Below are 17,738 nucleotides of genomic sequence, written 5' to 3' on the forward strand. Positions count from 1 at the left end.
CCACAATAATAAAATGAGAATGGTTTTCAATTTTTAAAGGAGTGTAGCTTCACTGAATGCATGTGTTACCAAGAATCCATTCAGGTACCATAAGAATATGGGAGCATAGCTTTAGCCTCTGGTATCGTCCTCGCAAACTTTGTAGCGAAAGTTCGTCTGCAATTTTCACACCACGTACACAGCGCACTCAGGCGTTAGAATCTGGCGTTTTATTTTTTTTTTCCATTTCGTTAAAATGGCGGAAAAAGCAAATATCTGTCCAACTGGGTTTAAATCGGATTTATTCTCTTCCTTGGCAGAAATTAGTGTAGATAATTTTATTAACGACAATGAGGTGAAAGATCTTAATTCTAGTTTGTTATTAAATAACTAGCTGAGAAGCCCGCCTTACAGGCGGGCTTCTCAGCTAGTAGTGTGTTTCGAGGCACCCTTTTTCCCCATAGTCGAACCCCCCCCAGTAAGGTCTCCTCCCCCTTTTTCCCATGTGATAATTTCCATGGTACTCTTTTCCCCATAGTAGAACCACCCCAGTAAGGCCCCCGACCCTTTTTTCACGCGATAATTTCCGTGGTACCCTTTACCACATAGTCGAACCGCCCCCAGTAAGGCATCATCCCCCTTTTTCTCAGGGAATAATTTCCATGGTACTCCTTTCCCCATAGTAGAACCACCCCAGTAAGGCCCTTATTCCCCTTTTTCCCCATGTGATAATTACCGTGGTACCCCCTCTCCCCTTTTCAAATGTGATAATTTCCTTAGTACCCCCTCCCCCCTTTTCCCATGTGATAATTACCGTGGTACCCCCTCCCCCTTTTCAAATGTGATAATTTCCTTAGTACCCCTCCCCCCTGTCCCCATGTGAAAACTCCCGTGGTACTCCCTCCCCCCTTTCCCCATGTGAAAACTCCCGTGGTACTCCCTCCCCCCTTTTCCCATGTGATAATTACCGTGGTACTTACCTCTCCCTTTTTCCCAGGGGATAATTTCCATGGTACTCTTTTCCCCATAGTAGAACCACCCCAGTAAGGCCCTTATTCCCCTTTTTCCCCATGTGATAATTACCGTGGTACCCCCTCTCCCCTTTTCAAATGTGATAATTTCCTTAGTACCCCCTCCCCCCTTTTCCCATGTGATAATTACCGTGGTACCCGCTCCCCCTTTTCAAATGTGATAATTTCCTTAGTACCCCTCCCCCCTGTCCCCATGTGAAAACTCCCGTGGTACTCCCTCCCCCCTTTCCCCATGTGAAAACTCCCGTGGTACTCCCTCCCCCCTTTTCCCATGTGATAACTACCGTGGTACCCGCTCCCCTCTTTTCCCATGTGATAATTACCTTGGTACTCCCTCCCCCCCTTTTCCCATGTGATAACTACCGTGGTACCCGCTCCCCTCTTTTCCCATGTGATAATTACCTTGGTACTCCCTCCCCCCTTTTCCCATGTGATAACTACCGTGGTACCCGCTCCCCTCTTTTCCCATGTGATAATTACCTTGTTACTCCCTCCCCCCTTTTCCCATGTGATAACTACCGTGGTACCCGCTCCCCTCTTTTCCCATGTGATAATTACCTTGTTACTCCCTCCCCCCTTTTCCCATGTGATAACTACCGTGGTACCCGCTCCCCTCTTTTCCCATGTGATAATTACCTTGGTACTCCCTCCCCCCTTTTCCCATGTGATAACTACCGTGGTACCCGCTCCCCTCTTTTCCCATGTGATAATTACCTTGGTACTCCCTCCCCCCTTTTCCCATGCGATAACTACCGTGGTACCCGCTCCCCTCTTTTCCCATGTGATAATTATCTTGGTACTCCCTCCCCTCTTTTCCCATGCGATAACTACCGTGGTACCCGCTCCCCTCTTTTCCCATGTGATAATTACTTTGGTACTCCCTCCCCTCTTTTCCCATGCGATAACTACCGTGGTACCCGCTCCCCTCTTTTCCCATGTGATAATTACTTTGGTACTCCCTCCCCTCTTTTCCCATGCGATAACTACCGTGGTACCCGCTCCCCTCTTTTCCCATGTGATAATTACTTTGGTACTCCCTCCCCTCTTTTCCCATGCGATAACTACCGTGGTACCCGCTCCCCTCTTTTCCCATGTGATAATTACTTTGGTACTCCCTCCCCTCTTTTCCCATGCGATAACTACCGTGGTACCCGCTCCCCTCTTTTCCCATGTGATAATTACTTTGGTACTCCCTCCCCTCTTTTCCCATGCGATAACTACCGTGGTACCCGCTCCCCTCTTTTCCCATGTGATAATTACTTTGGTACTCCCTCCCCTCTTTTCCCATGCGATAACTACCGTGGTACCCGCTCCCCTCTTTTCCCATGTGATAATTACTTTGGTACTCCCTCCCCTCTTTTCCCATGCGATAACTACCGTGGTACCCGCTCCACTCTTTTCCCATGTGATAATTACTTTGGTACTCCCTCCCCTCTTTTCCCATGCGATAACTACCGTGGTACCCGCTCCCCTCTTTTCCCATGTGATAATTACTTTGGTACTCCCTCCCCCCTTTTCCCATGTGACAACTACCGTGGTACCCCCTCCATCCTTTTCCCATGCGATAATTACCGTGGTACTCCCCTCCCCTTTTCCCATGCGAGAATTTCCGTGGTACCCTTTTTCCCGGAAAAATAACTCAAAAACTCGCCGCCGTCCCAAACCCCTCTGTACTCCTTTAAACCACCTGTGTCCAATGGCTGATTTACTCTCATGACGAACAAATAAAAATAAGCTCGTCCTTGAGTACCGATTTACAGTGCGAAATTCGAGCGAGTGCAACGATCACGGGTTATACACACCTTCGGCGATGTCACTTTAGACCCGATTTCTGAAATATACTCAATGACCTAGTATTAAGGGCGAAGCGCTAGGCAGCGCTAGGCATACCTTCAGTCGGCGAAATGAGCAGTCGGTCAAATGAGTAGTCGACCAAACGAATTGTCGGCCAAACGAGTAGTCGGCCAAACGAGCAGTCGGCCAAACGAGCAGTCGGCTAAATGAGTAGTCGGAAAAATTAGCAGTCGGTCTAATGCACTGTCCATTTGGCCGACTGCCCATTTGGCCGAATTCTCAGTCGGCCAAATGGACAGTAGGACAAATGTGCAGTCGGCCAAATGGACAGTCGGCGTAACATGTATTTTGTGGTCGGCTAAACGAAACTCTCCCCTTTTTTCAACCCAAAAGGCGTATACTTATAGGTACCTCTCGCGTTGATTGGATCATTTGAAAATTGGTTAATTACATAAATAAAAGTAATTTTAAACAATATTTTTACAAAGGATATATAACTTAGGTTAAAGTCCACTAAATGGAGTATAAGTTATATAAGAAAAATATGACCACAATGGCGGCCATGGCCGCCATTGTGGTCATATTTTTCTCCCCACGATAAAAACCATTGAAAAAAAACTGTGACGTAGCACTGCCAAGTCTCTAAAGGCGGTTAAATAAACCCCTCTCTGACTGTCTTGCCCCCGGTTGAAAAATGCTGCCAGATCCATGCATAGAAAATTATCAGCTTTGGCAGTATAAAGATAAACCATAGACGAACTTGTTTTATGTCCAGTCGCAGCAGCACAAACTCTATAATCGGCTATGTAGGGTCTTTTATTTATAGGATTATTAAAATCATCAACAATGGCTCTCTGAGACTCTGACGACGTTACCATTTCGCTATTTTGAATTTTAGCTTTCTTTTCCTTAAATAGATGGCACCACGCTCTCCAGTAAAGGCGCGTTTTTCGAAGAATCCCATAGTCATGCCATGGATTAATAAAATTATTAATAAATGGTGATGGCCATCTCTAATAACAGGGGCCTTTTCATAATACAGGTGGCCATGACACTATTACTTTAAATAATCAAAAAAAATTATTGTAACAACATCAGAAATACATGAACCGAAATTATCAGCGAGCATATTTTTGTCGGACGGCAATTTCCCCGTGCGAAAGGGGAGGGTTAACAAGCGAGGCCTTGTTAATTTTCCGCCTCCCGCGACTACAGGGAAAATTTCGAATGCACCACGGGTAACTATACCGCCATCTAGTGAGGCTAAGATAAATTATTTCATCGAAGAAGATCGCGAGAAACGTGGTCTGTAAACCTAGGCTTAGCCGTGTTTTGTTTTTGAGAGGTCAGTGGAAGGCGGTAGCTGCAGCAGCTGTTCAATATGGAAAAAGTAGATGAATTAAAAACCTTTTCAACTAATCTTAAAAGACCATTTATGTATGAAAGAACAGAGAAATACTTAGTTTTATTAGAATCGGAAAATAATATAAATTACTTAATGGAGCTACTTAAGATATATGAAACCCAGATAAAAATATTTAGGCCTGCAGTAGCAAAGAATATGGGAAGACCAAAGAAACAGAAGGCTACGGAAAAAGAAGAAACTGAAATAAACCACAAAAAAAGAACTAGTAGAAATAAACAATAGAAATGATGATTTCGTTTACGAGTAAGGCTACCTTTATGTTTCTATTCAGATTTATTTTTCAAATAAAACAAGTACAATTATTGTAACAAAATAATACAAATATTTATTGTTTATAATTTTTAACGTAGTCAAGTTAAACTAGTTTTTATTAGTCGTTAACTGGGCTTCATTAATTAATAACAATTAACTGATTACGATGATATTGGTTTGAGCTATTCTTTCCTTGGACGTTTCTTCTAATAGTGACAACCTTTCTTCCACAGACACATGATGCGCTTGTAATTTTTCCCCAGCAACATATTTTATTTATTTATTTGTTTTTCGATAAAGTTTCGCTCAGCCGTCGCCAGGTAGCGTATTCAAACCTTCACCGCGGAGGTGGGGAGGTTCTCTTTTCGAGAAGGAAAAGATGACATCCGGCCACTAAGGTGGGGGAAAACGGGGAACTTGCCTCCCGTGTTAGAGGAATAGGACGCTGATAATTTCGGTTCATGTATTTCTGACAACATTTATTAAATTTAAATTGTACAAGTGTAGTCTTGACACTTAAAAACTATAAAAAATAAACGGATTTTAAAAATATTTTGTTAAATTAAAACAAAAACAATATTTTTGTAAAACCTTTTTAGCTGCATTCAGTAATTAAACTCGTGACAACATGAAATTAAAAAATAGATTCCAATTTCGGTTCCTAGATGGCGCGGAAAAACTATGAAACTCACGAAATTTGAAATTGACCTTAAAGTGGTCAAATTTAAATTACGCGCGGTCGACTGGCCGGAAATGGTCTGAGGTATCCTTGCGCCGACTGTACTATATATTTTGTCTTTCTTAGCGTGCAAATGACTATAGGAATGTATAACAAAACACTTCCTTAAATAAAATTAGGAATGATAGCTCTGCCCCGTCCATATCCCACAACTCGAGGGCCACCATCAATTTGATCAAGGAGAACCCAAGCTGGAAGTGTAAGATCTTGGTTATCTCTTACATCTGCGTTTGCTGCGGCAACCTGCTCTTCAGGGTCAGATAATTCATCTTCTTCTTAGTTTCCAATTTCACAGGCCTCTTCTTGGGATACTGATGTTGGGCATAAATTTGGAGCATTGGGATTTGATTGCAGCTTTTCTGCCTCTATGCCACTATCTCTTTGCGGCAAATGAGCCTTTGTTAGTTCCAGTTGATATAACTGGACAAAAGCGTCGGACAGAATGAAACACATTTTTCTGGCAAAGCCCAATGCGCAGTAGCGACTGTCAAGATCTTCGTGAAATGAGCAACGGGTGTTAATGGCAAAGTCAAACATATTTTGTTGCAAAATGTCATCTGCGGCTGTACGTGTAGGTAATGGTGAACCAATCAGATTGTGCAAATGAATTACAAGTTGGGCGATATCGGCAAAGACCATGTTGCTTTGGCTGAACCTTTCACTATTCCCTTGTTCCTCTGCATTCGCTATCAGCCACTTAAAACAACCCTTTGTCTGCTCAATATGGCTTTCATGAGTAAAAATTATGGTTTCTCGCACTCTCGCACTGGTAAAAGATAAAATATTTTTCAGTATCTTTCCATAGTTGCTTTCGACAATCTCACCATCCAACTCGTTTTCAATGATCGGTATCATGTGAGATTCTTCACTATGTTTTTTGGCATCAGCCAAGTACCCCATTGGAATTTTTCCTGGGTTGATTAAAACGTGGTACAACGCTTTCAGACCTTTTTTCAATGAATATTCCACAATCGCAAGTTCATTTGGAAGAAAATCATCTTCTCTTGTAGCGACTAAAACATTAAAGGTAATTACGTAGATTGACGTATCTAATATCTGGGTAGCATTATCATACACAAAACTTTCAACTTTCTTAATCATAATTTTTTCCATTTGCTGCTTTTCCTCTTCTTGGGCAAGGAGTGTAGTCAGTGGAATACCGTCAGAGCTGTATCTACCTACGTTTAATTCCTTCCTAACCTTCTTATAATCTTCCTCCATTCTCTGGTAAAACAATTTCTCTTCTCTAGACAATTCTTTATACCTCGGAATAGCAATGGGAGCGACAGATCGCATGGACAAGGTTTTCCCACTTTCAAGAAATTCTTCTTGAACATCTTTCATGAAAAAGTATAAAGCATTTTTGGGTGTTTTCTTCGGCATTGTTAAGATTTTTAACAGTAGCTATTTCACGCTTTTAAAAATATAATGACTTCTTCGTTAAACCCTTTTCGTTAAAGAACAAAAATACAAAATCAAATTTGGACTGTCAGTTCTAGTTTCCAGTTTACAGCTGGAAACAGTGATGCCATTTTATTTTGTCCGTTTCTGTTAAAAAAATTGGCCATGACACTAAGGGGACAGTGCATCGAAATCGGAGAAATAACTAGAAGTTCTAGAACGCTCATTCGAATGGCGGGAAGTGGTAGCTTTGACCATAGAAATATTATCTAATTTCTATTTCTATGGCTTTGACCGTGCTTTTCGTTTCGCGGATGACGAAAGTATCGCCATCTCTGTCATACCTTGGAAGTTCATTTTCTTAAATGTTCAGGCCTTCTTTATACATAATGTAGGAACTCATGTTAATAATTATGGAAAAACGTTATTGATTCATCGAGGTCTTTTTTATTTCCCCTAACACCAGAGTTCAATTCAAGTCGCATTACATAACAACATAAGTAACATAATACAATAAGTATGTCAATTAACGAGATTTACAACCAAACTGATTTTCATAGCTATTGCGTATTCAAGATGTTTTCTCAGCACAGAGCCCTCTAGTGTCTAAAATACGCGAGACTTCCGCTAAGTCGAAATATCTGGTTTCCGATAGATGCCTAGGCGGAATATTAGGCTAAAATGATAAAAATAAAAAAAGTTTTTCTCGGCGCCACGAGCTCATGTTTTTTTATCACGCGTGATTCGCACGCGGGTTTCAAAACTAAGCCAAAGCCCCTCGCGACACCAGAACGTTCTCTCCGATATTAAGCTTAAATTTTTATCAAAAAGTAGCCGAAAAGTCGGTAAATGAGAGATTTTTGCCTAAGGCCTACGGAAAGGTTAAAACGGCCCTGGGTGAAATTCCTGTATTTGAATAGTACTCCCCGGATTTTCGAAGATTGACTTGTATTTTTTCAAATTGATTTCGTAGAAGGGGAGTTAGGAGACTCCAGTTAACCAGAAATAAATGAACCCGAAAGCGCTTTATTGTGTCGCTTTTGCTTTAACTACTCTCTGAACGAAAGGCGTGAACTAAATCGTAAGGTTTCATGTAAAATCAAGAAGCGCTTATAAAATGGGGATCTTCGATGAAACTTTTGCCGCTAGTTGCGTAACCGAGATAGAAGTCCTTTAGCTTGATAGTTCAATGTGACAATTAAATACATTGCCATCTAGTTAGATTGTGAGACTAGCTTTCAGTAGGTATTTCAAAAGGCGCTAAAGTAGGGCTAACACACTTTTAGGACTTATGTCGCTTTTGATACCAGTAAATTAATTTCTGCAACTGAATAAAGTAACGTAAACGTGAACGTCTATGTCTCTCCTCGCTGTTGGTTCCCAGGTCGAGGAGTGACGTCGACGTACGTCATTTTCATCAGTTTCTGACACTGTCCAATGACCGTTTATCAAGATAAATATTTGAAAAGGGCCGGAGAGCTGTCATGAATACATCTATTATTGGTTTATGTCATTAGTTCATGGACCAAATACCTAAGGGGACTCACTGATCAGGATAAAAAAGCCCAAATCATAAAATAACGGCATATTTTGGTGTCACTCCGGTCGATTTGGACCACATCCCCTAGCGATAGTTGAACGGGATTTTTAAAGCACTTTTTTGACTTCATTCGAAGCGGCTAAAGTAGAGCAACGAGCCTTCCTATTTAGGCCACGATAAATTCGTCGGGTCTGCAGCGCCTTTCTCCTTTGGTGGGAAATACCGGAACTAACGCCAAAATGGTCTAAAACTCAAATTTATCCCCAATTCTAATGAAGAAGATGATTTTAACATATCTAGCGCCATATACGTCAAATGTCTGTTAAAGCAAGTGTCGGCTCGACGTGTAGTAACTCTTTTTCAATAGATGTCGCTAGCGTCTAAATCAAATAGGCGGTACTTAAAGGTACTCCTCGCGTTGATTGGATTGTTTTAATTTGGTCAATAACATAAATTACAGCAACTATAAACAATATTTTTACATGGGATACATAATTTATAAGTTGTCTAACTATAATACTTTACAATGGCTCTCTGACGACGTTATCATTTGGTTATTTTAAATATTAACTTCTTTGGCCAGAAATAGATGGCACCACGCTCTCCAGTAAAGTCGCGTTTTTCGAAGAATTGGATAGATTCATGGCCATTTTTAATAACAGGGGCCTTTTAATAATACCGGTGGCAATGATAGAGCCGACAGTTGCTTTAAGGCAAGTGTCGACTCTAGGTGAAGTCGCTAGCGTCGAAATCAAAACAAGTTGCTGAAGCTACATTTCGACCCAAAAGGCGGGATATAAAAGTTAATAATAATCAGCTAGGCTAATACCCAAGGCACCACTTTAGGCCTAAGTCATCGAGCGACTTTTAAAGCCTTTAATTAAAGTGGCCGGGTTACAATGCGTAGGAGGGTGGTGGCAAGCCCTGCATGCCACGCGTTCGAGCCAACAGCTCCCTACACTAACTATTACCGTTAACCTCAACAAGTTTTTATGGAAGGGGAAACCGAAGTTGATTGGCTAGTTTGTAAATTTGTCAATAACTTCAATTATAGTTATTGTTTACAATATATTTTAAATGGGATATATTATTTAGGTTAAAGTTCACTAACAAGGAGACGACCTGAGGTGTAACACACCGATTTGGTTCAAACTCGGGGGTTTGGTAGACCTTCATGTAACTTGAAACACCCTAAAGGGAAATGTCTCCATAGGCAACCGTTTTGCCATAGCAACCAAAAATGTTTTTGACAATACAAAATGGAAATTTTCCTATTGAATATAACATGGGAATCTGACCAAATGTAAGGGTACCCCTGTAAAGATTTTAATCAACTTCGAACTTTTTCATTATTTTCTTATTTATATTTTCTATTTTTAGCATTTTCAAAAATTAATTTTTTTTACAGGGGGTACCCTTAATATTGGTCAGATTACCATGTTATTTTCTATGGGAAAATTTCCATTTTCTGTTGTCAAAAACATTTTTGGTTGCCATGGCAAAACGGTTGCCTATGGAGACATTTCCCTTTAAGGTGTTTCAAGTTACACGAAGGTCTACCAAACCCCGAGTTTGAACAAAATCGGTGTGTTACACCTCGGGTCGTCTCCTTGTAAGTAGAGTAAAAGTGGTCTAAATATAATACTCTATAATGGCTCTCTGGCGACGTTATTGTTTCGCTATTTTGAATTTTAGCTTCCGTTCCCATTAATAGATGGATCCACGCTCTCCACGAAAGTAGTTTGCCCATGATTTGGATAGATTCATGGCCATCTCTAAATCTGGGCCTTTTCATAATACAGGTGGCAATGATAGAGCCGACAGTTGCTTTAAATTATTAAGACATGAAAGAACATTCTATTTTATGAACAAAAGAAGCGTCACAAGACTCAGATGGTAAGCCCTGGAAGGAATTTTATTTTCAATATAAAATGATCCCGCAGTCGTTCATAGGTGGCGCCAGGCGTACTTTGATAAAGTTCCTTGATTTTCAGTCCCGTTGCCACCATAGACATATGAAACAGGATAGACCCCCGGCGCTGGCTTGGGCGAGCCACAGTTTATAAAACACGTAGGTGACAGCTAGCAGACTACAGTACTTTGCCCTGGGGTGGTGACCAGAGTGCCATCTATAAGTGGATATAAAATAATTTAAAAAAATCACGTGGGCGATTTCAATTAGGCATAAAAGTGTTTTTATTTTTAAAACTTTAGAATAACCTTTTTAATGGTTAAAATTTGCGCAATTACTAATTTTCGGAACTATTCAGTTAGGAAACCATGGACACTGTATCTCTAACCGGACGGGAAAAGCTGTAGCTTCCACCATACAAAATCACCTGCCGCCGCCACCATCTCTCTGTAAAGGGGGTGAGGTTCAAGAATTTTGAAAGTTAGGGGCTGTCAAGGCCATATAATTCGTCACGTGGTCGACAAAACATTCCGTTTTAAATGGGGGTTTACATTCTTCCGAATGACCTGGATGGCCGGCGGCCCTGCTAATCGAGTACGGCCGACTATTTCAGCTAATATGAAGTAGGACGCAAACGGACAATGAGGGGTACCTCTTTTAGGCTGCTTTTCCCGTCCGTTTAGAGATACAGTGTCCATGCTTCATGTAACATGAAAAACCCTAAAGGGATTTTATTCAATGGGCAACGGTTTTGCCATGGCAACGAAAAAACCTTTTGACAACATAAAATTGAAATTTTCCCATTCATAGTTTGCACCGAAGGGAGGGGCCTATGGTCTCCAAGGAAACTGGGAGGGCGATCAAAAATTCAAACCATTTCGCGCGTAGCTACTAAATAGGTAGCCATTTTGTTGGTAATCTCGTCAAAGCTACAAAACGTATTATTTTTATGCTTTAAAATTTTAAATGGGCCCTAAACAAAGCCAGATAAGATTCTAAGGCCGGGTTATTTAAATAAAATATCAAATTACGACAGAAATATCTACGAAAAGAAGTTAACGAAGCTTATCAAAGTTAGGCCTTTGCGGTCATCCTTTTTACAATTACCTTCACTATCGAATAAAATAAACAATTTTCGCTCTCCCTTGGTAATTGAACTACTCGAACAATTTTTAACCAGGCAGATAACCATTTTTAACGTGAAAATAATTCCTTAATCATTTGAAAATAATTAAAATCCGCAAACAGACGATTGTTAACCCTCCCGTTTTACTAAGAAATCTACACCTTCAAAATGGCGGCAAAGAACCGTTCATTCTTACTCAAATTAAATATTTATTCTTGGTTCTTATATCCATACTTGGAACTGCGTCATTGATGACGTAGGGATGCAAACTATGTATTGAAAATAGCATGGGATTTTTTTTGACTGATACCTGTGAAAAATTTATAAAAATTGACGAATAAAATCAAAATTGATCACATTTTGATCAATTTGAACCAAATGGGTGAAAATGAACCGATATGGCTAAAATTGAAAAAAAAATGTGAGAAAAAAATACAAACATTGAAAAAACTATTTCAAAATTGATTGAAATAATTTTTTTTTCAAAATTGAAAAATATATAAAATTGAATTTTTTTATCAAAAACAGTAGTTTTGATCAAAATTCATAGGAATTGACGGAAATTTATAAGTTGTGTAAAATTGGATTAATGTATAGATAAATTGCGATTTTTTGAATAACAAAGTATTTATTTTGGTCAATTTGATCAAACTTGACCAAAATTGGAAAATAATAGATCTAAATTAGCCCAATTTTAAAGTTTTTTAAAAATTATATAAAAATAAACTAAATTCGACCAACTATCTCAAAATTGTTTGAAATATTTTTTTTCAAAATTGAAAAATGTTAATAACACTAAAAAAATATATAAAAATCAATAGTTTCGATCCAAAACGATCAAAATTGATAGGAATTGATGGAAATTTATTTATATAGATAAATAGCTTTTTTTTAATTATTTTACAAATTTGGAAAAAAAATAGATAAAAATTGGCAAAATGTTTTAATTTTGTAAAAAAAGTATAAATTTTTTAAAAAAATCAGTAGTTTCGATCAAAAACCGCATTAATTTCCAATCTATATCCGTAGTTGTTTTGGTTCTAAAAGTTCTAAAATATTATTTACTTGATAAATTATAAATAAAAAATAAATGAAATTCATTAAAAATTATTTATATTTATTTATTTAACGAAACGGTATAATTTTAATCATAAGGTATAATAATGTTTGGTTTTTAAAATAAATGTTAACTATAGTGAAATAAATTTTGTTCAGTTAGTATATTTTGTCGTCAATATTGGTTTCTTTGTGTATACCTAACAAACAGCAGGAACAATGGCGCGTATGCTAAAATCTTGGCTACCAGTAATCCACGATGGATATTAATCTGTTAAATGTTGTGCAATGTTTAAAGCAATTTCTGGAATTAGAATCAGTTTATCATAAATTTTAAAAATTAATAATTATTTTAATTGAAATAAATTATTATACCACGTAATTATTACACTAAAATTATTATACTACCTAATTTATTTATTTTTACAATAACCATTAGTTTACTACGTATTTTACTAATTATTGCAATAAAAAGGTGTAAATTGAAATTACAATCAATAGTTTTATTTTATTTCACGTGTTTAGCATACGCGCCATTTTTCCTGCTGTTTGTTAGGTATTACCGTATACACGAAGAAACCAATATTGACGACAAAATATACTAACTGAACAAAAATTATTTCACTATAGTTCACATTTATTTTAAAAACCAAACATTATTATACCTTATGATTAAAAAAATACCGTTTCGTTAAATAAATAAATAAATAAATATAAATAATTTTTAATGAATTTCATTTATAATAATATTTTAGAACTTTTAGAACCAAAACAACTACGGATATAGATTGGAAATTAATGCGGTTTTTGATCGAAACTACTGATTTTTTTAAAAAATTTATATAATTTTTACAAAACTTTAAAATTGGGCTAATTTAGATCTATTATTTTCCAATTTTGGTCAAGTTTGATCAAATTGACCAAAATAAATACTTTGTTATTCAAAAAATCGCAATTACATTAATCCAATTTTACACAACTTATAAATTTCCGTCAATTCCTATGAATTTTGATCGAAACTACTGTTTTTGATAAAAAAATTCAATTTTATATATTTTTCAATTTTGAAAAAAAAAATATTTTAATCAATTTTGAAATATTTTTTTCAATGTTTGTATTTTTTTTTCTTACATTTTTTCCAATTTTAGCCATATCGGTTCATTTTCCCCCATTTGGTTCAAACTGATCAAAATGTGATCAATTTTGATTTTTTCGTCAATTTTTATCAATTTCTTATAATTTTGGTATTTTAAATTTTTATCGGTCAAAATCCCATGCTATTTTCAATGGGAAAATTTCCATTTTATGTTGTCAAAAAGTTTTTTCGTTTGCCATGGCAAAACCGTTGCCCATTGAATAAAATTAAAATCCCTTTAGGGTTTTTTAAGTTTCATGAAGGTCTACCAATCCCCCGAGTTTGAACAAAATCGGTGTGTAACACCACGGCTAGTATCCTTGTAAGTAGCAAGGTGACCACAGTTCCTATATTTCCTATTTTTTCCTATAATTTAACGTCTCTCCTTCTATAATTTCATAAAATTTCCTGTAATATCCTATAACTCAAAAGTCTGAAGAAATTAAGATAGTTGATATTTTACCTTTAGAAGTCTTTAAAACGTCCTAGTTTTTGAAGATGCTTATTTCCAACACTGTTAGGCGATAGTTTTCGACTATTTCTATCATTTATCCACTTTATTTTGAAAGTTATACCCCCTTTAAACAATTTTGAAAATCGTTTTCTCTTATTGTATAATTAATTTTCTTTTTTTTTCCGGTTTTTCTCCCAACTTTCTTCCTATATTTTTATATATTTCACTGATAAATTTCCTATAATTCCTTTAAAGGTTTTTAAAATATTCGGTGGTCACCCTGAAGTAGGCGAATTATAGGAAAATAAAGGAAACTAAATAGGCGAATTATAGGAAAATAAAGGAAACTAAATAGGCGAATTATAAGAAAATAAAAGAAACTAAATAGGCGAATTATAGGAAAATAAAAGAAACTAAATAGGCGAATTATAGGAAAATAAAAGAAACTAAATAGGCGAATTATAGGAAAATAAAGGAAACTAAATAGGCGAATTATAGGAAAATAAAGGAAACTAAATAGGCGAATTATAGGAAAATAAAGGAAACTAAATAGGCGAATTATAGGAAAATAAAGGAAACTAAATAGGCGAATTATAAGAAAATAAAAGAAACTAAATAGGCGAATTATAAGAAAATAAAAGAAACTAAATAGGCGAATTATAGGAAAATAAAAGAAACTGAATAGGCGAATTATAAGAAAATAAAAGAAACTAAATAGGCGAATTATAAGAAAATAAAAGAAACTAAATAGGCGAATTATAGGAAAATAAAAGAAACTAAATAGGCGAATTATAAGAAAATAAAAGAAACTAAATAGGCGAATTATAGGAAAATAAAAGAAACTAAATAGGCGAATTATAGGAAAATAAAAGAAACTAAATAGGCGAATTATAGGAAAATAAAGGAAACTAAATAGGCGAATTATAGGAAAATAAAGGAAACTAAATAGGCGAATTATAGGAAAATAAAGGAAACTAAATAGGCGAATTATAGGAAAATAAAGGAAACTAAATAGGCGAATTATAGGAAAGTATAGGAAACTAAATAGGCGAATTATAGGAAAACATAGGAAACTAAATGGGTGGATTATAGGAAAGTATAGGAAACTAAATATGCGAATTATAGGAAAATATAGGAAACTAAATGGACGAATTATAGGAAAACATAGGAATCTAAATAAGCGAATTATAGAAAAATATAGTACATTAAATAGGACAATATAGGAAAAATAATAAGGTAATAGGCTTTTCTATAAAATAAGATACGTTTGTGGAATACTTACCCCGAAGGAATTTATTATGAACTTCTGATAAAATATAAAAATATTAATTAAAATTGAAAAAAATTACATAAATTCAGAATGTTGGGCGCTAAATTTATGAAAAGAAATTGTGGAAATTCGTTTTATAACTCGAGATATATTATGTTAATTTCTTATAACAAAGAGCTATATGCGGGGAGTGTGGGTCCTCTTCCCACTGTTTCAGAAATCTTCCATATACACGAAAAATATAATAATAATAATATAATCAGCTAGGCTAATACCCAAAACACAGGTTGATTTGAAATATTGAATAATAGATTATATAGTATAAACTCACACAGTGGCGTGTAGCTTTTTATATTTTGGTACTGAGAAATTTCGGGGTTTTAGTGAGTAGATAAAATATGAGTGGAAAAATGATTTTTTTAATTCCAAGAAATCAAAAGCTGATGATTTCGAGTATTCTGGAAACAGGCAACGGAAGCTAAACAAAATAGAGATGAAGACTCAGTTGGTATATTTTTTAGACTTCTTTGTTGCATTTAATTTTTATCTTGTCAATAGGTCGATTCTGAGAGGTAGTGGGCGAAACCTTTTCCCCCCATATCCGGTGATATTTCTCCTACGTGATCCTGTCAACTTTTCCTAGTGATAGTATGCGGAGTGCAATAAATGGTGGCTTTACCGGGGAGTCGGGGTTCGGTTCTTGTAACCCATAAGGTCGGTGGCGCACTGGGAGATGTTTGCTCTGATCAAATGGTCCTATCTCCAAATCCGACTTCGGTTAGGTGTGGGCTGGTAACTGAGCTTCTGCTCGATCTAACGGAGAAGGTCCGAGCAAACTGGCCGCCTCGGACGATTGGGTAGCCTGCTGTGGGGCGGCGGGCCTCCATATGAGGCGCAGTGATCCGATCTCCCGGCCTTTTGGAGTCCGCCGGGATCACTCTTGGCAGGTTTCATGGAACCGCTTTGTTTCGGCTCGGGGCGTCGGGTGGTACAAGACTGATCCGTCACGGGACTGTATCGCGGGTCTTCGGTTGCCACGTTGGCAAGACTCGTTAGTAGCACGTGTTAACTGTGAACGGCTTCCAACTGCCGCGGTGCTTTTCCGTTTTCGCTTAAGCACGTCTTCGGTGTGTCGCTCCGTTCAGTGCGCGGCGATAGAGACGCTTCACCACATTCTTTTTGAATGTCGGGCTGCTAGAGGTCCCCGCCATTCATTTTTGGCGTCGCTTACTGCAGGTAACTTTCTCCACTCTGTATCGGGTCTCCGTTTGGCCTTTTCTCGAGTAGTACTACCGATTATTTCGGACGTGTGTACTCTGCTCCGCGCCTTTGGCATTCGTTAACTTTACCGAGTCCAATAGATTTGTTTTTGGTTTGTTTATTTATCTTCTTATCGCTGTTTGTATATACTTTAAATTTGTTGTCTAATTCTGTATGATGTACATGGTGTGAAGGCCTCCGCTGCCATATACACCAATAAAGTCTTTCTTATTTTTGAAAAAAAAAAGATCTCTGGTGCCAGCTGTGCCGTATTATGCGGACCGCTGTGAGCCCGTTGTCCCCCTTTAGGTGCTCTTTCTGAAGGGTGTGACACTCCACCTCCGTAGGTGGGGTGTCGGCTGGAGTTGCTAGAGCATCCGCTCTTATTCCCACTGCTGTGTGTGAAGTGGCGAGCTGATCGAACCATTGCTGCACCTTCTGCTGGGTTGAGTGGCTTGCGTCAACGGTGAGACCATCAGTGGTAGGATACTACCACCCATGCTGAATTTGTCACCTGTCCGGGCTTGTGGACGCTGGCGTAGGGCACTACGATGATAGACCTCCGGTGGTGTGGTTTAAATCTTACCAGTACGCCGGGCTATAAATTCTGACAAAGTGTCAGTATGACTTAGATAAAGTAACTCGTCAACGGCTATGACCCTGGGGAAGAAAATTTTCAGCCTTTGATTTCGAAATCAGCAGGGTCGCTAAGAACTATGAAAAACTTAAATGGTGGCGCCATGAATTTATACTTTTCCCATGGCTTAAGCCTAACTTGGGTCTTGGTGTAATGGATTTTTACATAGAGAGAGAACCGTCGACTGCTTAGACTGCTTCTGAAAGTATAACAACAAGGCAGCTCGGACGAATGTTAAGGTTCCAAGTTCTTAGTACCTCTATGCGTTCTTGGTACTGAAAATAAAAACTGTATTCGGATTCCTCTTTGTAGAAAAAACGTTCTTAATAAACAAAAACCTAATGCCAACTATTGCCCCCCGCTCCCGGACAGTGATTAGGATCAAAGATAATTTAAACTTCGTACCCTAGATTCGAAATCACTCTCTCGCGCGTTGCCGATAGCGTTTACCCACTTCCCGCCGGAACTCAGAAAAAATTCGCTCCAATGGTGGCGCACTACTGCCATCTAGGGATAGAAACTAATTTTTTTTTGGAAGTTGCGGTGCGTAATTTGACGCGTTTTGCGTTCAACTCGAAGTTTTAAAACATGATGGACCACAATTATAGCACTAAAAAAGTTTCAAATCGAAAGAAAAAACCTAGACTTACTAAAGGTGAGTAATATAATCTTACAAGCGATTCAAGCATAATTTGACTAAACTTAATAGTTCATTCAATTTCATTT

At 37.7% G+C, this 17,738-nt stretch overlaps 2 protein-coding genes across 2 annotated transcripts in view; both read right to left on the reverse strand.

Annotated features, from left to right (window-relative positions):
- Positions 1-4,631: 4,631 nt before the first annotated feature.
- The window catches only part of LOC149962955 (protein maelstrom homolog), a 32,587-nt gene continuing 19,480 nt past the window's right edge, over positions 4,632-17,738 (reverse strand). Inside the window, exon 2 of the mRNA XM_090180272.1 lies at positions 4,632-5,073. The gene's annotated coding sequence lies outside the window, so the exon portion shown is untranslated. The remainder of the gene's footprint in view (positions 5,074-17,738) is intronic.
- Positions 5,824-6,641, reverse strand: LOC149962956 (protein maelstrom homolog). Its single transcript, XM_090180273.1, has 2 exons — positions 6,046-6,641; positions 5,824-5,987 (listed from the first exon to the last, which is right to left on the reverse strand). Exons 1-2 carry the CDS (start codon positions 6,602-6,604, stop codon positions 5,965-5,967), a joined length of 582 nt encoding a protein of 193 aa, XP_090036399.1. The 5' UTR covers positions 6,605-6,641; the 3' UTR covers positions 5,824-5,964.

Source organism: Leiobunum rupestre, chromosome 1, assembly GCF_980474605.1.
Source record: "Leiobunum rupestre chromosome 1, qqLeiRupe1.1.hap1, whole genome shotgun sequence".
NCBI classification, from domain to species: domain Eukaryota; kingdom Metazoa; phylum Arthropoda; class Arachnida; order Opiliones; family Sclerosomatidae; genus Leiobunum; species Leiobunum rupestre.